Below are 23,305 nucleotides of genomic sequence, written 5' to 3' on the forward strand. Positions count from 1 at the left end.
CAAGCCTGTGCCGAGCATGATGCCCGAACTAAAAATAAATCTTTTGCCCTTTCTCACTATCCCTCTATTTCCTCCCTATTCATGTCCCCATCCAGACGCCTCTTAAATGTTGCTAATATGCCTGCTTCCACCACATCCTCTGGCAGCGTGTTCTAGGCATCCATCACTCTCTATGGGAAAAACCTATCCCGCACATCTCCCTTAAATGTTCCCCCTCTCACCTTGAACCTGTGGCCCCTTGTAATTGACAATTCCATCTTTGGAAAAAGCCTCTGACTATCCACCCTGTCTATGCCTCTCATAATTTTGTAGACCTCTATCAGGTCTCCCCTCAGCCTCTGTCTTTCCAGTGAAAACAATCCTAGTTTATTCGACCTTTCTTCATAGCCAACACACTCAAGACCAGGCAACATCCTGGTGAACTTCTTTGCACTCTCTCCAAAGCTTCCACATCCTGACAACGTGGTGACCAGAAATGCATGCTATACTCCAAATGCGACCAAATTGTGGTTTATATAGCTGTGGTTTATATATAGATTTCCCAACTCCTGTACTCAGTGCCCCGGGTGATGAATGCAAGCATGCCATATGCCTTCTTAATCACCTTGACCACCCGTGTTGCCACTTTTAGGGAACTGCACACCCAGATCCCTCTGCATGTTAATGTTCCTAAGGGTTCTGCCAGTTACAATATAATTCATATGTAGATTTGATCCTCCAAAATGCATCACCTCGCATTTGTTTGTATTAAACTCCATCTGCCATTTCTGTGCCCAAGTCTCCAAGCTATTTATATCCTGTTGTATCCTCTGAAATCCTTGACACTATCAGCAACTCTGTCAATATTCGTGTCATCCGCAAACTTACTAATAAGACCACTCACATTTTCCTCCAGATCATTTATATATGCTACAAACAACAGAGGTCCCAGTACTGATTCCCTGCGGAGCACCACTAGTTACAGATCACCATTCAGAAAAAACGCCCTTCCACCGCTACTCTCCGTCTTCTATAACCAAGCAAATTCTGTATCCATCTATCCAGCCCACTCCGAATCGCATGTGATTTTGGTTTTTGTACCAGTCTGCCATGTGGGACCTTGTCAAACAAAGAACAAAGAAAAATTACAGCACAGGAACAAGCCCTTTGGCCCTCCAAGCCTGCGCCGATCCAGATCCTCTAAAACTGTCGCCTTTTTTCTAAGGATCTGTATCCCTCTGCTCCCTTCCCATTCATGTATCTGTCTAGATACATCTTAAATGACGCTATTGCGCCCACCTCTACCACCTCCGCCGGCAATGCGTTCCAGGCACCCGCCACCCTCTGCGTAAAGAACTTTCCACGCATATCTCCCTTAAACTTTTCCCCTCTCACCTTGAACTCGTGACCCCTAGTAATTGAGTCCCCCACTCTGGGGAAAAAGCTTCTTGCTATCCACCCTGTCTATACCTCTCATGATTTTGTAGACCTCAATGAGGTCCCCCCTCAACCTCCGTCTTTCTAATGGAAATAATCCTAATCTACTCAACCTCTCTTCATAGCTAGCACCCTCCATACCAAGCAACATCCTGGTGAACCTCCTCTGCACCTTCTCCAAAGCATCCACATCCTTTTGGTACTGTGGCGACCAGAACTGTACACAGTATTCCAAATGTGGCCGAACCAAAGTCCTATACAACTGTAACATGACCTGCCAACTCTTGTACTCAATACCCCTTCCGATTAAGGAAAGCATGCCGTATGCCTTCTTGACCACTCTATCGACCTGCGCTGCCACCTTCAGGGTACAATGGACCTGAACACCCAGATCTCTCTGTACATCAATTTTTTCCCAGGGCTTTTTCATTTACCGTATAGTTCGCTCTTGAATTGGATCTTCCAAAATGCATCACCTCACATTTGCCCAGATTGAACTCCATCTGCCATTTCTCCGTCCAACTCTCCAATCTATCTATATTCTGCTGTATTCTCTTACAGTCCCCTTCACTATCTGCTACTCCACCAATCTTAGTGTCATTTGCAAACTTGCTAATCAGACCACCTATACCTTCCTCCAGATCATTTATGTATATCACAAACAACAGTGGTCCCAGCACGGATCCCTGTGGAACACCACTAGTCACAGTTCTCCATTTTGAGAAACTCCCTTCCACTACTACTCTCTGTCTCCTGTTGCCCAGCCTGTTCTTTATCCATCCAGCTAGTACACCCTGGACCCCATGAGACTTCACTTTCTCCATCAGCCTACCATGGGGAACCTTATCAAATGCCTTACTGAAGTCCATGTATATGACATCTACAGCCCTTCCCTCATCAATCAACTTTGTCACTTCCTCAAAGAATTCCATTAAATTGGTAAGACATGACCTTTCCTGCACAAAACCATGTTGCCTATCACTGATAAGCCCATTGTCTTCCAAATGGGAATAGATCCTGTCCCTCAGTATCTTCTCCAGCAGCTTCCCTACCACTGACGTCAGGCTCACCGGTTTTTAATTACCTGGATTATCCCTGCTACCCTTCTTAAACAAGGGGACAACATTAGCAATCCACAGTCCTCTGGTACCTCACCCGTGTTCAAGGATGCTGCAAAGATATCTGTTAAGGCCCCAGCTATTTCCTCTCTCACTTCCCCCAGTAACCTGGGATAGATCCCATCCGGACCTAGGGACTTGTCCACCTTAATGCCTTTTAGAATACCCAACACATCCTCCCTCCTTATGCCAACTTGACCGAGAGTAATCAAACATCTATCCCTAACCTCAACATCCGTCACGTCCCTCTCCTCGGTGAATACCGATGCAAAGTACTCATTAAGAATCTCACCCATTTTCTCTGACTCCACGCATAACTTTCCTCCTTTATCGTTGAGTGGGCCAACCCTTTCTCTAGTTACCCTCTTGCTCCTTATATATGAATAAAAGGCTTTGGGATTTTCCTTAACCCTGTTTGCTAAAGATATTTCATGACCCCTTTTAGCCCTCTTGATTCCTCGTTTCAGATTGGTCCTACATTCCCAATATTCTTCCAAAGCTTTGTCTGTCTTCAGTCGCCTAGACCTTATGTATGCTTCCTTTTTCCTCTTAGCTAGTCTCACAATTTCACCTGTCATCCATGTTTCCCTCATCTTATTCAGCCATTTCTATTCCTCATTTTCACAGGGACATGTCTGCCCTGCACTCTAATCAACCTCTCTTTAAAAGCCTCCCACATATCAAATGTGGATTTACCTTCAAACAGCTGCTCCCAATCCACATTTCCCAGCTCCTGCCGAATTTTGGTATAGTTGGCCTTCCCCCAATTTAGCACTGTTCCTTTAGGACCACTCTCGCCTTTGTCCACGAGTCCATAAAACTTACGGAATTGTGATCATTATTCCCAAAGTAATCACCGACTGAAACTTCAACCACCTGGCCGGGCTCATTCCCCAACACCAGATCCAGTATGGCCCCTTTCCAAGTTGGACTATTTACATACTGCTCTAGAAAACCCTCCTGGATGCTCCTTACAAATTCTACTCCATCTAGACCTCTGACACTAACTGTATCCCAGTCAATGTTGGGAAAATTAAAATCTCCTATCACCACCACCCTGTTGCTCCTACATCTTTCCATAATCTGTTCACATGTTTGTACCTCTATCTCACGCTCGCTGTTGGGAGGTCTGTGGTACAGCCCCAACATTGTTACCGCACCCTTCCTATTTCTGAGCTCTGCCCATATCGCCTCACGGCTCGAGTCCTCCATAGTGCCCTCCTTCAGCACAGCTGTGATATCCTCTCTGACCAGTAATGCAACTCCTCCACCCCTTTAACCTCCCTCTCTATCCCGCCTGAAGCATCGATATCCTGGGATATTTAGTTGCCAATCATGCCCTTCCCTCAACCAAATCTCAGTAATAGCAATAACACCATACTCCTAGGTACTAATCCAAGCCCTAAATTCATCTGCCTTACCTACTACACTTCTTGCATTAAAACACATGCACCTCAGACCACCAGTCCCTGTGCGTTCATCATCTGCTCCCTGCCTACTCTTCCCCTTAGTCACGCTGACTTCATGATCTAGTTCCTTACAAGCTTTAGTTACTGCCTCCTTACTGTCCACTAACCTCCTCATTTGGTTCCCATCCCCCTGCCACATTAGTTTAAACCCTCCCCAACAGCATTAGCAAAAGCACCCCCAAGGACATTGGTTCCAGTCCGGCCCAGGTGTAGACCGTCCAATTTGTAGTCTTCCCACCTCCCCCAGAACCGGTCCCAATGTCCCAAAAATCTGAACCCCTCCTTCCTGCACCATCTCTCAAGCCGCGCATTCATCCTGCCTATTCTTTCATTTCTACTCTGACTACCACGTGGCACTGGTAGCAATCCTGAGATTACCTACGTCTGAGGTCCGACTTTTTAACTTGGCTTCTAACTCCCTAAATTCTGCTTATAGGACCTCGTCCCGTTTTTTTACCTATATCATTGGTGCCTATATGCACAACGACAACTGGTTGTTTGCCGTCCCCCTTTAGAATGTTCTGCAGCTGATCTGAGACATCCCTGACCCGTGCACCTGGGGGGCAACATACCATTCGGTAGTCTCGTTTCCGACCACAGAACCACAGAATCTACTCCCCTTACAATTGAATCCCCTATGACTGTAACCCTTCCACTCTTTTTCCCGCCCTTCTGTACAGCAGAGCCAGCTGCGGTGCCATGAACCTGGCTACTGCTGCCTTCCCCTGGTGAGCCATCTCCTCCAACAGTATCCAAAACGGTATACCTGTTTTGGAGAGAGATGACCGCAGGGGACACCTGCACTGCCTTCCTGCTTTTTCTCTGCCTTTTGGTCACCCATTCCATTTCTCCCTCAGCAATCCTAATCTGTGGTATGACCAATTCACTAAACGTTCTATCCACGACCTCCTCAGCATCGCGGATGCTCCAAAGTGAGTCCATCCGCAGCTCCAGAGCCGTTATGCGGTCTAACAAGAGCTGCAGCTGGACACACTTCCCGCACGTGAAGGAGCCAGGGACATCAACCACGTTCCTGAGCTCCCACATTGAACAAGAGGAGCATAACACAGGTCTGCGATCTCCTGCCATTTTTAATCTTAAGCTTAACTTAGTCTAATTATAAAATTATAATATCAAATAATAGATAAATGAAGAAGGGAAAAAAAAAGAAAAATTGTTACCAATAACACGATTTAAAAAAAAAAAAAAGAATAGAATAACCCTACCTTATCAACACACCTCAGGGAAAAGAAAAACTACTTACCAGTCACCAGCCAATCACTTACCTGCTGGCTGTGATGTTACGGTTCAACCTCTTTCTACTTCTACCTGCCCTCGAGTCTCCCTCTTGATCTTTACTCGGCTGGGATCCTTATAGTGATTGTTTTTTTTTTGGTTAGAGTCTTACTAAAGTCCGCATAAACTACATCCACAGCCCTCCCCTCATCAATTTCCTTTGTCACCTCTTCAGAAAACTCAGTCAAGTTGGTGAGACATGACCTTCCCCGTACAAAACCATGCTGCCCGTCACTAACTAGTCCATTTTCCTCCAAATGTTCATACATCCTGTCCCTCAGTATCTTTTCCAAAAGCTTCCCCACCACGGGCCTATAATTTGTGGATTGTTCCTGCTTTCTTTCTTAAACAAGGGAATAATATTGGCTATTCTCTAGTCCTCTGGAAGTTCTCCTGTGGTTAAAGAGGATGTGAAGATATCTGTTAAGGCCCCAGCTGTTTCTTCCCTTTCCTTCCGCAATAACCTTTGATAACTCCCATCCGGCCCCGGGGACTTGTCTACCTTAATGCAATTTAGGATACTCAACACTTGCTCCTTTAATATATCGACGTTCTCAAGAGAGTTTTGACAACTATCACTGACCTCAACATCCGTCCTGTCCCTTCTCCCTGGTGAAAACTGATAGAAAGAAATTATTAAGGATTTTCCCCACCTCAGGCGATCCAAGGTATAAATTCCTTCCATTGTCCTTGAGTGGGCCTACTCTTTCTCTTGCTCCTACTTTATGCATAAAAAGCCTTGGGATTCTCCTTGACCTTGTTTTCTAAAGACATTTCATGGTCCCTTTTAGCCCTCCTAATTCCATGTTTAAGTTCCTTCCTACTTTCACTGTACTCAAGGGCTTTGTCAGTTTTTAGATGCCTAGACCTATCCTATGCTTCCTATTGACTAAGCTTACAATTTCCGTTGTCATCCATGATTCCCAAATCCTGCCATTTTTGCGGGCCATGCCTGTCCTGCACTTCAATTAATTGGCCTTTAAAAGCCTCCCACATGTCAGATGTGGATTTGCCCTCAAATAGCCTCTCCCAATCCACATTCCCCAATTCCTGTCTAATTTGGATGTAATTGGACCTCGCCGAATTAAGCACCCTTACCCGCAGGCTACTCTTGTCCTTATCCATGACTACTCGAAATCTTATGGAATTATGGTCGCTAAGCCCAAAATGCTCCCCCACTGAAACATCAATCACCTGGCCTGACTCATTCCCCAATACCAAGTCTAGTGTGGCCCCTTCCCTTGTTGGATTGTCAACATACTGCATCAAAAAGCCCTCCTGGACACATCTAACAAATTGTTTTCATCCGAGCCCCTAGCTGTAAGGAAGTCCCAGTCAATATGGGGAAAGTTAAAATTGCCCATCACAACTACCCTGCTTTTTCCATACCTTTTCAGTATTTGACTACACAACTGCTCTTCTGAAGACTTTGGTGTAAATGCTCAGTGTTGATTATGTTTCAATGTTAACTCTGATGATAGAAAACTACAATCAAAGAGTGAGCAGCTTTTCTGGGACCTATCCCAGGCATGTTCTTCCGGGGCTCATGGGAACCACGACAATCAGACTACAGAAGGGGAAAGGTTGAGGTTAACATACTGCCGAGTCAGTCTTACCGGCTTGAGTAAGTGCCAGCTGTAGATGTTGCTGAGAAGCCTGTGGTCAGGGCTCGGCTACTTGCAGGGTTGGTGGAAGAGCTTGTGCTGGAGAGCGTGGTGACGGAACCTGGGATAGAACTGCTGACAAGACTTTCCTGTCTCCTGCCAAAGGATGAGCTGCAAGGGAAGTATATGGTGGAAAGAGAATTATTTTAGAAAAGAAGAAAGTCCAACAGCGAGCACGTCAGATAAACAATTACAATGAAGTATGTGTGAAAGTCACTGGAAAAATAGAAAATGACTGACTGACGCAGTGAGTTAAGACACCACACTTTCACATTACGACCTGGTGGCAAACAATGCACCAGTTTCTTGTCCCGCTTTAACTTCTCAGTTAAGTTCAATCGAAGACACAAATCTCAACATGGGGATCAACAGATTGATCTCACCAACATCACCCATCTCCCCTTCTTTGCGGCATCTGACTCTTATCCTGTTAATCTGCTTCTCTCATGGTAGCAAAGAAGGGTTTTATTTCCTTCAGGTCAAGCTGAAAAAGAGTAGCTTTCAAATTACCGCCCGTGTAACAAAGCATCTTCTAGACCATTCCTACAATCCCAAATCCCGCCGTTGTACAATTAAGCAAGGCAAATAATTCAGCCATTGCTGAACAACATAGAATAATTCAGCCACAACATAGAATGCTCCACCAGACCCTGAGTTAAGGCCTGTGTTTTAAACTATGAATGCTGCTGGTACCTATATGTCAGCTAATGTTCAGTATGTACTACCCAGCAAAATATGATTGTGCCCAACAACAGGCTTGCAAGAATATTGGAAATGATAACTCCAAAAGGATGATTTCCCCCTCTACAAATTACTGACTGATTTTAGCCCACTGACACAAGGCGCTATGACCAGAAATTCAAGCTAATGCCAATCCAAGCAGCATGAGCTGTTAACAATACAGTCGTTCATCTTTTGGACACACATTAGAAAATGTCGAGAGAAACCAATATGACCAGTACCTTTTAAATACGATGATGTTGGTAGAAGCAGAGTCAGAGTTAGTAACTTTCTGGTTTGAGGCCGCACTTGACATTATTCTGGAACGAGCTGTGAAGTCTTGTGCACTATAACTGCGGCCTATCGCTCTCAGGTAGAAGTGACTAGTGAAGCGGCAGAACAGTGTACAAACATGCAAGAAGAGAACAGCATAATAAATACATGAACTCACAGGTTGTATGCATGGAGTCAGACAGACAACAAGAACAGAAGCACAGCCCCGTTGTACATGGGCTGAAGATGGTATTTAAACAGGACAGTTCGCGCGCACACAAACTGAATGTTGAAGCACAGAGTCTGGCAAGTTCCAAATATAAGGCTGACAGGAAGAGCATGCCACACATATAAAGACTGCTTTGCACAGTAAAGAAATAGACTAATATGCACAGTGTGTATACAATAATTATACAGACAATGTTACTGAATGGACTGGCAGGCACAGCAAATGCATTGGTTAATGCAGACTAAAGACAAATTGCAATAAAGACAAAGGCACCATTAATGCAGAGTGTAGGGGTTATCACTGAGTGAGGCTGGCATATGGGAATTAAATACATTACCTTGCACTGCATAACAGACTCTGAACAATGGAGCGAGTAAACTCTAAGATACAACACACAGGCAGCAATGACACACTAACAATATGTGAATCGCTATATCTTCCAGAACAGTAGCACACGAAGTGTGAGGAACAGGTAAGTCGGCAATATGTGGCAAGCATCCATCAGATGGGCTGTACCTGAAGGACATGCAATGCCAAACCTGCTCGTTAGATAAACAGGCACCTGATGTTTTGACCCAAGTACACCACAGCAGTAAATAGCAAACCTGAGTTCACAATATTTTTCTTACCAAAGTATTAAAACCTCAATGATAGGAAAATGCAATGCAGATATTCAAATTAGTCATCAGGCATTATATTTACTTTGTTCTCAACAGGTTAATGTCACTCTATTGGTTAGATAAAATAAAGTAGTGAAAAATACATATAAAACATAGTATTAATGTATCAAGTGAGAGAGGTTGCTATTGAGGAGCTGGAAGAGCGCTATTAAAGATGAAGTCAGTGTAACAGAGCATTAGCTTGGGGGGGGGGGGGGAGAGGGGGGGGGGGGGGGAGAGGGGGGGGGGGGGGGGGGGGGGGAGAGACCTGGAATAATTTCAGCATTCAATGATAATGGAGTGGAAACAAAAATAAATCACACACTATCATTCAAAGAAAAGCACACGCCAATAGTCTTCCCTCAAGCAAAATCATTGAAACAAATCATCTCGTCACTCATTTACATGTGACAATAAATCAAATCAAATCAAATCCTTGTGTGCAAATGTGATTGCTTGTATTCACCCATAAAACAGTGACTGAACTTCAAAAGTAAATCCTTGATGAAAAAGTGCCTTGAAGTTTCCAAAGAATATGAAGAAGCACCATAGAAATGCAAACCTTTTCTTTATTTTCCTCAGATGAATGTAAGTGAGGCTACAATCTGAAATAAAAATAGAATATGCTGCATAAACTCAGAAGGTCTGGCAGTATCTGTAGAGAGAATGTTTCGAAACGTTAACTATGTTTCTCTCTCCAAAGATGCTGCCAGACCTACAAAGTTTATCCGGCATTTTCTGTTTTTATTTCATATTTCCAGCAGCCATTGTGTTTTGCTTTTAAATGAGTTAGCAACCCTACTGACGGAGAGTCCAGACTCTGTCCAAGACAGAAAATCATTACTGTCTCAAAAAAATGGAAATACAAGGTTCTGCTCTCTGGTATACTGCCAGTGTTTAGGAAACGGTTTACCATCAAAACTGTAAATGCAAATGATGGTCTGGAAATAGCACACGAGGAAAACTACAACATTTTACTCAGCATATGAGGGAGGAAGGGAAAGAGGGAGGAACAAGAGGTGAAAAGAAAGCATGATCCTGCAGAAAGTATTTGGTTTTGAGCTGTACTATTTAAAAACTGCACAGTTTGGCTCCGGGTGAGGAGGACAATTTTGAACAGAGCTTTAAAAATAATCAGCTACTGCTGGCCTTTTGGCACCGGTTTCATGTTGAGGGCTCATAGAATCATTGGACGCATGGGAGCAAGCATTAGATAGGTAAACAAAAGTTACAACCGTACAATGATGTTGAGCGTGGCTATTGAAACATGGCTGACGAGATAGCATCTCACTCCATCAGTATGAAAGGCTGTTGACGTGCCCAACGTTTAAAATGGGATAAAAAACAAACCATTCAGTTCATGCCTCACTCTGAGTGATCAGGTTCTGTCAAGCAACTCCTGAATAACATTACAGCTCTGTGACCGAAACAAAGTGTGGAACCTGTGAGGTAAAATACTTCAATCTAATGCAATGTAGTGCAGGCTCTTACACACTGGAAGACAAAAAGTGGAGATATAATTACTTAAATGACTAATGTTGAAGTAACTGGGGGAGAGGCTGAGTACTGTGGTAGCAAACTCAACAGTGACCATATTCAGTAACTGCAGAACAGCAGTTAACAGATTGTTGAACCATATTTCCAAAGTCTTGGAGCTCTGTGCAGGTTGTGCATTGAATATTGTATTCAGGTCTGGTCACTGAGGAACAAGGGAAACATTCAAACTCTGGAGAGAAAGCCCATGAGGTTAATTCCTAATGTCAAAATACCGAGTTACAAGCAAAGGAAACATTTTTGGATCAATCTTTTTTAAAAATGGGCCAATGAGACAGGAGATGCAAAGATACTCAGTTGACTGGAAAACGTTAATAATGAGCATTATTTCTAGTTCAATCACAACTGCAGAACAGGAGCACCCAGGGTCTAACCAATAAAAATTAAGTTCAGGACTGATGCCATGAGGCATTTTTTACAGAAACACACTCTGAAGAGCTATCTTCTCATTGGTACCTGGACTCATGGTCACCAATGCCCACCATCTTGGCTGCAGTCATGATGCCTTTACTCTGCGCAAGTCCGCAGTGCCACCAGCATTTATGCCACCAGGAAGGGCAAGAGGGAGGGTAATGGGCAACAAGGGCTATCTGCTGACTACCTGGCTCTTGACTCCAGTGCGGGACCCGTGCATTTATAGATCATGAGGGCACTACCCTTGCCATCAGGCATACAGCAAACAGCTGAGGAGGAGGCAACAAACACATCCCCTTTTCGGCTGGACCTTCAATGATTGGCTCATCCATCAGTTGTACCAGTGAATGTAACCCAAATGATTAACTCAACATCAGTCTTACACCTCACATTACCTCTATTACTGATCATCACTGCATCTTGTTGGCCACAATAAAGAATCAAAAGCCAACACAAACATTCCACACCAAATCATCTCAGACTTAACTAATCCCTTAGTGCCTGACTTCTGTGTGCCTTTAGCTGGCCTAGTGCTCCTCTGTACTACTACCCCAGTGGCCACAACATGGCTGCTGGAAAACTGCTGACTTTCAGCAGGGAATGTTGCACTTAATAATTAGTCACACCTCAGACCTTAAAAGGCCCAGATTTGGACTGCACCACTATGGCATGTCTGGCAGCAGTCGGAGATGGCTAACGGACAGGTAATAGCAAGGGCACTGGCAGAGCAGCACAGCTGGGAGGTCGAATGTTGTTGTCCTGAGAGAGGACAGCAAGTATGTACTCCACGAAAAAACAGCCACTGCTCTCAGGAAGACACTGCATCAGTTCTGGTAATTTTCTGATGCACAGGTTGTGGGTCTGCTGTAAGAACGTTCAATCTTCTTTGAGCACTGGTATCTCCAGCCGTAAAGGCAGCAGATTGAGCCTGCATTACATCAAGCCAAACCTGTACAACTTCAGTCTGAGATACTATGCCAGCATTCGGAAGATGTCTGGCTTCTGTTTGTGCAGGAATGGAAGCAGAGACATCAGTTTGCATCTGTTCCCTTGGAACTGGCTAGCACGTCCATGCTGGATAGGTTCGTGCCAGATTACTCCATGATCCTTCACAGTCACAGTGACTGGCAGATTTAAATAACTGGCTGTGAGACTTCGAGCATTGCTAAGTGTGTGAAGGTGAGGTATAGCTGTGAATGTGAAGTACCAGTCATGGTTGAGAGATATTATTGGAACGAGAGTGGAAAAGGTGTGGCAAACAGAGCAATTATGAGGCTAATGCTCAGCTGTAAGGATAAGGCATTTGAGGATGGGTTCGCTGACCTTGAGCAGTTGTGTAACTCATTATACTTCTTCCTGCACTTCATCCAGATCTTCAGGCCCATACTGCTGGCATCGATAGAGATGGCTCTCTGTTCCTACTGCCTTCTCAAAGGTTGTCTGGAGGAATTCTTTGCACAATATGGACAGAGGACCTCTCTTGTTTTGACCAAACCATGCACTAAGACCTCCAGTACTGTGTCAGAGCATCTCAGAGTCCATTCTCTGTCTTAGTGTTGTATTCTTTGGGGGTTGTATTTGAATTAATGGTTGCTAAGATGTTCACTGTATGTTTTAAAAAGGTTAACTTGAGTTCATAGAATAAACATTGTTTTGCTTTAAAAAACACTTTTCCATTTCTGCTGTACCACACCTGTAGAGTGGGCCGTGTGCTCCCCATACCACAGTCTATTAAAAGTTGTGGGTCAGGGGAACTCCATGATACACTTTGGGGTTCTCTAAACCCAGGCCCATAACAAATTGGGGGCTCAAGGGGGATGAAAGTCTATCTATTGGATTGGCTTAGTGAACTTAAAGGCAGTGAGGGGTGAACATATTGTGGTTGCTTATCAGGTGTGGTATTCTGGTTTAAGTGGGGAGTGTGTTGTGGACAATGGCTCTTACAGAGGCTCTGAAGGTTTTGGGGTGGAGACGGTCACACGCAGTATCTTATGGACAGAGACTAAAAGCAGACTGTTAGATTTGGCAAAAATATTGCAGTTAACATTACCTGACAAAATGCGAAAAGATGAGGTTATTATGGCGGTGGCTAAGCATTTAAAGTTGCCTGAGATACAGTTTGACTCATTGGAAATAGCAAAACTTTAGTTACAAATTAAACAAATGGAACATGAGAAAGCATTAAAGCAGCTTGAATACGAAAGAGAGAGGAAATAGAGAGAGAGATAAAGGAAAATAGAAACAAGAGCCCTATCAGAACAAAAAGAAAGAGAAAGGGAGATACAGAACAGGGAAAAAGATAAAGAGAGAGAGTTTGAACTTCAGAAAATGGCCATGAAACATGACAGTCAGCTAAAATTGGCAGTCGTAAAGGGAAACGTACGGTTGGATGATAGTGAAGAGGATAGTGAGAAAGAGCGTCAAAGTTGAAGGCGTGGTGGGAATCTATTTAAATATGTCCAAGCATTGCCAAGGTTTGACGAGAAGGAGATTGAAGCCTTTTTCATTTTAATTGAGAAGGTGGCTAAACAAATGAAATGGCCACAGGACATGTGGGTATTACTGATTCAAACAAAGCTGGTAGGTAGGGCTAGTGAAGTGTTTGCATCACTACCGGAGGAGGTATCTGAGACGTATGAGGAGGTGAAAAAATCCATCTTGGGTGCATATGAACTAGTGCCTGAAGCCTCCAGACAAAGGTTTAGAAAATTAAGGAAAGAATTTGGTCAAACATACATGGAGTTTGAAAGGATCAAACAGAGTAATTTTGCTAGGTGGATAAGGGCTTTGAAAATAGACCAAACGTATGAAGCTCTCAGAGAAATTATACTTTTGAAGGAGTTTAAAAATTCAAATCCTGATGTAGTGAGAACTCATGTGGAAGAACAGAGGGTTAAAACTGAGAGATTAGCAGCAGAAATGGCAGATGATTATGAATTAGTTCATAAATCAAAGCTTGGTTTCCGACATCAGTTTCAGCCTGTGAGGGATAGAAACTGGGGACATGAGAAATACTCAAGTGGTAGAGGCAAAGGTGATCTGATGGGAGATAATAAGGAGAGTGTACCTCAGATTAAAAAAGAAATCCAGGAAGGTGAAAAAGACATGAAAAGTTTCAAATGTTTTCACTGTAATAAACTAGGACATGTAAAGTCACAGTGTTGGTGGTTGAAGAAAAGCACTGGGAAGGCTGATGTGGTAAAACAGGATAAGACAGTGGGGTTGGTTAAAGTGATAAAGGAAAGCCCAAGTGAAGCGAAGGACGTGCAAAAGATTGTACAGCCTGATCAAGAGGTGATTGATAAGAAGGTGCCAGATCTCTTTAAATAATTTACTTGTGTGGGTAAAGTTTACTCATGTGTACCAGGAGGAGCAGGTAAAGAAGACACAATTTTAAGAGATATGAGAGCTAGTCAATCTTTAATGGTAAGAGAGTAGGAGTTATGTAGTTTGGGAAGAACGTTGCCAGAAAAGGTGGTGATATGTGGAATTCAGGGTGAGAGGAGTAGTGTTCCATTATATAAGGTAAGGTTGGAAAGTCCAGTGAAGAGTGGTGAAGTGGTAGTAGGAGTAATAGATAAACTATCTTGTCCAGGAATACAGTTTATCTTGGGTAATGATACAGCTGGATCGCAGGTGGGAGTGTTGCCTACTGTGGTTGATAAGCCAGTGGAAAATCAGACAATTGAAGTGTTGAAGGACGAATATCCTGGGATTTTTCCGGATTGTGTACTAACAAGGTCGCAAAGTCACAGGTTAAGACAAGAGGAGAAATCAAAGAGTGAAGATGAAGTTGAAGTGAAATTATCAGAAACGATTTTGATAACAGGTGGAGGATGAGGCGGATATTTTTAGTTCAGGAAAATTGGCGGAGTTACAACAGAAAGATGTGGAAATAAAACGGATGTATCAGAAAGCATACACGGAAGAGGAATCTGAGTGTTTACCAGAGTGTTATTACCGTAAATGTAATGTCTTGATGAGAAAATGGAGTCCTTTCCATATGCAGGCGGATGAAAAGTGGGCAGAAGTTCATCAAGTAGTATTGCCAGTCGGGTAGAGAAAGGAGGTGTTGCGAGTTGCACATGAGGTACCAGTGTGAGGTCATTTGGGAATAAGGAAAACTCAAGCTAAAATACAAAAATATTTTTATTGGCCTGGACTACATAAAGATGTAGTTAAATTTTGTCAATCATGTCACACATGTCAAGTGATAGGGAAACCTCAAGCAGTGATAAAACCAGCACCCTTAATACCCATTCCAGCATATGAGGATCCTTTTACAAGTGTCCTAATTGATTGCATAGGACCGCTTCCTAAAACAAAAAGTGGGAATCAATATCTTTTGACTATAATGGATGTGTCTACTAGGTTTCCACAGGCCATTCCAGTACGTATTATTACAGCTAAAAAGATTGTGGAGGAGTTACTAAAATTCTTTACTATATATGGATTACTCACAGAAAAACAATCGGATCAAATTTTACCTTAAGGTTATTCAAAGAAGTTACGGATAGCTTATGAATAAAACAATTTAAATCAACTGTGTACCATCCAGAATCGCAGGAAGCGTTAGAAAGGTGGCATCAGACATTAAAGACAATGTTGAGGGCTTATTGTCACGATTATCCAGAGGATTGGGATAAAGGGATTCCATTCGTACTGTTTGCAATTAGGGATGCACCTGATGAGTCAACCAAATTCAGTCCTTTTGAACTAATTTTTGGTCATGAGGCAAGAGGACCACTTAAATTGATTAAGGAAAAATTGGTGAGTGAGAAATCGGAAATTACATTATTGGATTACGTGTCAAATTTTAGGGAACGATTAAATAGAGCAGGTGAATTGGCTAGACAACATTTAAAAGTTGCACAAAATGTGATGAAACGGGTAGCGGACAAGAAATCCAAAGTTCGTAGTTTTGCCAGTGGAGATAAAGTTTTAGCATTGGTACCAGTGGTAGGTGAACCTTTAAAAGCAAGCTTTTGTGGACCTTATCAGATTGAAAGGAAATTAAGTGAAATGAATTATGTGGTAAAAACATCAGATAGAAGGAAGACTCACCGAGTGTGTCATGTGAATATGCTTAAAAGGTACTTTGAAAGGGAAGGAGAAAAAAAGGAGGAGGTTTTAATGATTCTAATTCAAAGTGACGAACCAAATCCAGATGACTGTGAATTTGACATACCTCAGATTAAATTGGAAAACAAGGATTTCTTAAAAATTGGGATAAATTGTTGAGTTATCTTCCAGAGGAAAAACAAACTGACCTGAAAGAGTTATTGATATCACATGGGCAAGTTTTTAGAGATAAATTGGGAAGTACTAAAATGGCTGTACATGATGTAGATGTGGGAAATGCTGTTCCAATCAAACAACATCCATACAGTCATAACCCTTTAAAATTGGCACAGGTTAACAAAGAGATTGAGAGTATGTTTAAAAATGGCAAAATTGAAGTGGGTTGCAGCCAATGGAGCTCACCCATAGTGATGGTACCAAAACGAAACACGGTATCCAACGATTGTGTGTGGACTATAGAAAGGTTAATGCAGTCACAAGAACGGATTCTTATCCTATCCCACGTTTGGAGGATTGCATTGAGAAAGTGGGACAATCAGCTTTTATTTCCAAACTGGATTTACTTAAAGGTTACTGGCAGGTACCTTTATCCGAAAGGGCGAAGGAGATTCCAGCTTTTGTGACTCCAGATGGTATATACCAATTCAAAGTTATGCCATTTGGTATGAAAAACGCCCCAGCCACATTTCAACAGTTAATTAACAAAGTTGTTTCAGGATTACCCAATTGTGCGGTATGCATCGACGATCTGGTAATTTTCAACCAGACATGGAAAGAACATTTACAACATCTGATGGAGTTATTCAATCGACTTCAGGAGGCGGGTTTGGTGATAAACTTAGCCAAAAGTGTATTTGGAAAAGCCCAAGTCACTTTCCTTGGCCATACAATCGGACAGGGTCGAATGGTCACACGGGATGTGAAACCAACAGTTATTGAGGAGTTTCCGATACCCTCAAGACAAAGGGAAATAATGCGATTTCTTGGCATGAGTGGATTTGTTCGAACATTGGTGAAAAATGTTTGGAGCGTGATTGCTCCACTGATGGACTTGCTCAAGATGCCTAACAAATTCCAGTGGATAGCAGAGTTTCAACAGGCATTTGATGGCCTGAAAGCTGTGATAACCAATGCTCCTGTGTTGGAGAATTACAAGGGACTCTATGATCAGATAGAACGAAAGTATCTGACTTTAAAGAGAAATGCTGAGGCGTAGCGAAATGGACGGATCTTGCAGAGACCTTTTTGTTCGAAGAGACTGTCAATTGAGAAGGATTTCAGTTGGAGGACGAAGAACAAAAAAAAATGGACTATATTATTATACTTGTTTGCATGTGTTGTTTTTTTTAAATGATAAAGTATATTTACTGTGTGCATTTCTTAAAGGATGGTGAAAAGGTGAAAAATGAAACCATCTTGAAGTTGATGGTTTGTTTTATTTTTCTTGGGGGGGGGGGGGAGGTGTCATGTGAGAGTACCTTTAAGAAATGGGTGTTTATAAATGGGTGAGTATATAAATATCTGTAGTGAGAGTACCTTTAAGAAATTGGTGTTTATTACTGCAGTGATGTCAGAAAGGGGGTGGAGTTGGGTTGTGTCGGCTTTTTACTTTTGTTTTAGGCTGTTTGCTGCAGCGTGAGTTTTAGTTTCGTTTTCAGAGCTGGATAGCTGCAGTCACAGCCAGGTGGTGTATTAGAGTCTCTCTCTGTAATCTAAAGACTGTAAATTGATCCTGGTGATTTAAAACTAATAACAATAGTGACTTTAACCTGATGTGCTTCTGGTAAAAGTTGTTTTAAGCCTTCTGGATGTTGTTTGGGAAGTTATTAAGCATTACTTAGTGTTGTATTCTTTGGAGGTTGTATTTGAATTAATGGTTGCTAAGTATGTTTTAAAAAGGTTCACTTGAGTTCATAGAATAAACATTGTTTTGCTTTAAAAAATACTTCTCCATTTCTGCTGTACCACACCTGCAGAGTGGGCTGTGTGCTCCCCATACCACAATCTATTAAAAGTTGTGGGTCAGGTGAACTCCATGTTACACTTTGGGGTTCTCTAAACCCTGGCCCATAACACTGGGTAAATTATGGAAGAAATCTAGCACAAAATATAAAAATGGATAGCAAAGTATTCTACAAGTATATAAAAAGGAAGTGAGTAGCTAAAGTTAACATTGGTCCCTTAAAGACCAAGACTGGGGAGTTAATAATACGGCAGAGACACTAAATCAACCTTTGTTCCTCAGTTTTCTTGGTGGAGAACACTAAAACCATCTCAAGAGCAACAGGTAATGCAGAGGTTGTAGAAAAGGAGTAACTTAAAACAATTGCCATCAATAGGAAAAAAGTAATGAGAAAATTATTGGGATTAAAGGCAGACAAGTCCCCAAGGCCTGATGGACTACATCCTAGAGTCTTAAAGGAAGTGGCAACATAGATAGTGGAGACATTGATTATAATATTCCAAAATTCTCTGTATTCTGAAAGGTTATTGTAATTCCCCTGTTCAAAAAGGGAGTTGGGGGATAATATATTAGCTTGGATAGAGGATCGGCAAATCAACAGAAAGCAGAGAATGGAGATAAATGGGTATTTTTCTGGTTCGCAAGCTGTAGTTCATTGTGTGCTACAGGGTTCTGTCCTCGGGCTCCAATCCACTGACCGTGTTGCGCTGTCGATAGAGCGCGGTGCAGCCGGTGGATGTCAGGAGTGGTCATGCGTGGGTTTCCCGGCAGTATTCATGCCTCGTGGGATATATACAAATCGCTCTCGCTCGAGCCAGTAGATTGCGCCCAGTATCTAAATGGAGACAAACCTCAAAATCCTTCAGAGCAGCGGGATCTGGGTGTCCTCATGTGTGAATCGCAGAAAGAAAGCATGCACGTAGAGCAGGTAATCAGGAAGGCAAGTGCAAGTTAGCATTCATTGTTAATGGAATAGAGTATAAAAGTAGGAAAGTGCTGTTGTAAATGTATAGGGTATTGGTGAGACCGCACTGGAGTACCACGTAAAGAGAGATTGAGCAGTTTAGGCCTATGTGCACTGGAGTTTAGAAGGAGAGGAGATCGAATTGAGCAATACAAGATGCTAAAGGGGATTGACAGGGTAAATGTAGAGCAGATTTTTTCCCTTATTGGACATTTTAGAATGAGAGGCCATAGATTTAGGCTAAGGGATGGCAGATTTAAAATAGAGAGGAGGAGGAATTGCTTCACTCAAAGGGTCTACGGAATCTACGGAATTCTCTACCCCAGAGTGTGGTAGAGGCCGGAACACTAAACAAATGTGAGGATATAAATAAGTTTTTAATTAGCAATAGCAATTAGGGTTATGGGAGCAGACAGGAAGATGGAGACCGAGATGAGTTCACCCATGATGGTATTGAATGGCGGTGGAGCAGGCTCAAGGGGCTGAATTACCTAGTTCTTATGTCCTCTGCTGTGCGTATCCAGCACTGACTGGGTTGTACACAACTAACAAGTGACCAGGCAGCCAAAATTTAGGTGCATCGGAAGGAAATGGGTGGGTTTATCCCAAATTATGGTCCCTAGCTTTTTTGGGACAATCGAATTTCATCCCCTCAGGGAGTTTGGAGGTGCCATTTTTTAAAAGAACTAGCAAACGTTCTGATACAAGTTCACAGCAGTTACGTTAATCTGTTTACTTGTACAGTTTGGCCTGGTGTACAGTATTCTCTGTTTTTGTTTCAGATTTCCAGTGTGTGCATTTTTTTCCTTTTCAAAGGATTTTTTTCCTTTGATTTTGAAAGATATTACAGCAATTGGCGTCAGTACAAAGGAACTATTCATCCCCCTCGTACATAAAGCTTCGCTTTTTATCATAAAAGAGGAAAGATTTTCTTCCGATGTCTTTAAGGCACACTTTGGAAAATTGTGGGCTTGAGTTCTGTTTTAAAGGAATACACCATGATAAGCGCCGACTATGGCAGTGGAATGTGTATCTGAAAAAAAATTTGTTCAAATTTTTAATTAAAAAAAAAAAAAATTCTTATTGGTTAAAATTGTTTTACCATGATCAGAATCAGCTGGGAACATCGGAAAGCATACACATTTGAGGCAAGGACCGATAGGGTTCAAGGTTTCCAGCTCGGAAAATTATTTAGTTGTCAGAACTTAACAAGAGCAGGAAAGCACTGCATCATGGGTATTTTCTATTCGAAGGGCGCGATCATACGGGCTCGACGTGGCTGGTAAATCCCGTGAGAGGCCTCTTGTGGGATTTACAATGCCTGCGAAACCTCGGAGATCTAATAAGATCTCGCGAGATGTCACGATCTGGATTTCGCTCTCACTGGGTAAATGCAAAGGTAAGTGTCGTCTCGGTGGGGCGATTCTTACCGACGCCCGGAAAAAAAAAGAGCCCTGTTTAAAAGCGGGGTCATTCACGGCACTGCAGGTGCCGGGAAACACCCAGCTAAACATGCCCAAAACGGGACTCTTGTTTCTTTTTCGTTAAAAATTGCGCCCAAAGTCTTTGCGACTGATTAGAAGATGTATCAGAGGAAGCTGTAGAGGTAAAAAATAAACTGCAGGTCATGTATATTATCGTCGCCTTTCGTAAGAAAGTGTATCAGTGAGTGTTTTCCTTTCTGTGCAAGTTTGTAGATTGGTTTGGTTCAACAGAATGTTCTCCCTAGTTGAGTTGAAGATGATTGGGATTCCGCAAGAATGGCTCCTCAGTCTTTGAAGTGGACCCACAGTTAAATCTGTGGGGTCAAGTTATCATTGCAGCAGTTTTTCCTGATGCATTTCCTGTCATTGTAAATCTGTGCCAGGAACAATAATCCCTCAAATCAATCCCCCCATTTCGAGAGTGGGATGAAATAGTGATGGGACAGGAAAGAACCCGGGATTATGTTTTATAGGACATAAACATAAGGAGCTGGAAGATGGGATCTCTGAGAGTCTCTTCAAGGGTGATTGTGGGAATTATTTCTCACAGTTTAAACAAAAACAGCATATGTTCTTCTTGACCAGATCTTTGGTTAAAGTGCTATTGCTATGTACAACGATAGTTTGCTTGTTTTTGTTCTCATTTTAGAATGTGAATACGCAAGGCACTTGGCACATGTTATGTTTCCATGCAAATACCATTTAAAGTGACGTCAGCAGGCAGCATTCTATTATATGCTGCCTTTTGTTTCTGTAGATGTCTACAAGACTCAGCCACCATTCTCAGTGCGAGGGAAGAAGCTAGGCACCTCACAGCAAGCCTGCACATGTATGTGCAGCCCATTTGAGAAGCAGAAACTACTGCGGCATAGAACAAAGTGAGAAGGAACATGTGGTGCTGGCAGTTCAGGAGGCCAGAGTCAGTTCAAGCCGTTCCTCAACTGCAGCACCCACACAAACTCCATACGTCTGCATATTTAGAAAGTGACAGGTGGAACACAATCATCTTGTGGAGTCGCCTGACAGTGGCCACATAACTTTGGAAGGTCTGGTGGTGTTTACAGATTGTGGGACAACTGGAAATATACACGCTTCCCTTTACTGTCGCCTGGCTAAAAATCCTGGAACTCCCTCCCCAACAGCATTGTGGCTGTACCTACACCACAGGGACTGCAGCGGTTCAAGAAGGCTGCTCACCACCTGAAGGGCAACTAGGGATGGGCAATAAATACTGACCATGCCAATCAAGTTCACATACCTCAAATGCATCTGGGCAGAGATTGCCTCACACAAGGGCTAAGTACCATATAACATTAATCAGAGTCGGGGTGGCACGTGCCATAGTGGTTATAGCACTACTGCCTATGGCGCTGAGGACATGTGTTCAAATCCTGGCCCTGGGCCACTGTCCGTGTGGAGTTTGCGCATTCTTCACGTGTCTGCCTAGGTTTCACCCCCACAACCCAAAGATGTGCAGTTTAGGTGAATCGGCCATGCTAAATTTACCCTTAATTGGAAAGAAAGATAATTGAAAAAATTTGAAAAATAAATAAACAGGGTCAGAGTGGTCTTCTAGTTTTGTGTTGATCATCGAAGCAGGTGGAGAGAATTTTCTCAGACTTGTCCTCTCACAGTTTGTTGTGGGCGCTTTTTTTCACCTCTCCCAGGAGATTGCATGTCTCGGTTAGGTTAGCCTCCAGTGAAATGCATCATAAGCAGAGTTAAAGAATCTTTACAAATTAAACTGCTTTGATAGATGCTGAACTGTACAGCAAGATCTCTTGCTCAGCGTCAAAACACTGGGGGATTAGATGGAAGGAGCCATTACACTGGCTTCAAGGACTCATTGCTGCCCTCAGGCCTGCCCACCACAGGACAGTGGTAATGCTGAGGCAATGCCTAGCGGTCAGGGCACGTCTGAGCTTGGCTCAGGCAAGGCTGCTGTCCTTTAAGGCAATGCCACATCTGCTCAACCAAACTTCAATTCAACAGACAGAAGATTATGTTCCATGAAGAGAACAGCAGACAGATAGCTCACTATCAGACACGCAAGAAACAGCTGCATGGCCATCTCATGACTCAGCACAAGGTGTCACAGAACTAGCTCAATCACAAGAGACTGTCACTGGCATCTAATAATCGCACATCCCATGAAAGAAACACATAAAAGGTACATTAGGGCAGTGCTGGAAGATTACAGATGGAAAACAGATTAAATACATCAATTGCATGCATAGGATGTTCATATTTTGCTTCCATTTTATCCAGAAAATGTATTTCTGATAGTGTTCAACAAGGTGACAGCAGACCAAAAGATACCCATAATGGTGGTGCAGAGGACATGTAGCCATCTGGGATGGCCACTTCCAGAATACAAAATGGATGTTTGCAAAGACCGTAGGGGACTATGGACAATGCTAAGAAAGCAAGCAGGCACAGAGCCTGTATGCATATTGGAACCGCAGCTCCCAGACGAGACTGAAACTGTAGGTCTATTAGCATATTGATGACCCATCTCCGGGAACAAAGGAAAGACACTCAAGCAACCGATCTAGCTCCAGACCTCGCGGCGCCCGTTCCCCAAACCGAAAGCGTAAACAAAGCAAGGCAAGTGGTCACATAGGACCCGCCCAGCCATCAGGGCACCCAACCCTTTATTGGTCAAGATCAATACGAGTGATCAAGATACGGCCCAATTAATTGGGGACTAGTTCAAGGCCCGCCCAAAAACGCACAAAGCCACCTTCGGGTATAAGAAAAAAGCCCCGAGAGAGAATCGCTCTCCTGGAATCGGCTCTCAAAGCGGAGAGACCCTTCCGCCAGCTACACCAGAAGCAAGTAAGCCCAAGGTCAACGCTCACTACCAGACGGACGACCTTAGCTGTTCCCCTTCACCACTTCGACCCCAGCAGCCTGAGATCCAAACAACGGCCATTGTTCCTCTGACTGAGTGGGCGCCCAAAGCTAAGTATAGGCTTTAGCATTAGAGACAGTTTAGTT

At 43.0% G+C, this 23,305-nt stretch overlaps 1 protein-coding gene across 4 annotated transcripts in view; it reads right to left on the minus strand.

Annotated features, from left to right (window-relative positions):
* The window catches only part of LOC140431032 (protein phosphatase 1 regulatory subunit 12A-like), a 349,337-nt gene that overhangs the window by 70,822 nt on the left and 255,210 nt on the right, over positions 1–23,305 (minus strand). For 3 of the 4 annotated variants that reach the window (XM_072518929.1, XM_072518928.1, XM_072518930.1), the window contains exons 13-14: positions 7,926–8,066; positions 6,916–7,074 (exon numbers count right to left, since the gene is read on the minus strand). In XM_072518929.1, coding sequence (XP_072375030.1) covers positions 6,916–7,074; positions 7,926–8,066 — 300 coding nt within the window. The remainder of the gene's footprint in view (positions 1–6,915; positions 7,075–7,925; positions 8,067–23,305) is intronic. The other variant, XM_072518931.1, reaches the window with a different exon arrangement.

This window comes from Scyliorhinus torazame, chromosome 10 (assembly GCF_047496885.1).
Source record: "Scyliorhinus torazame isolate Kashiwa2021f chromosome 10, sScyTor2.1, whole genome shotgun sequence".
Classification (NCBI taxonomy): Eukaryota; Metazoa; Chordata; class Chondrichthyes; order Carcharhiniformes; family Scyliorhinidae; genus Scyliorhinus; species Scyliorhinus torazame.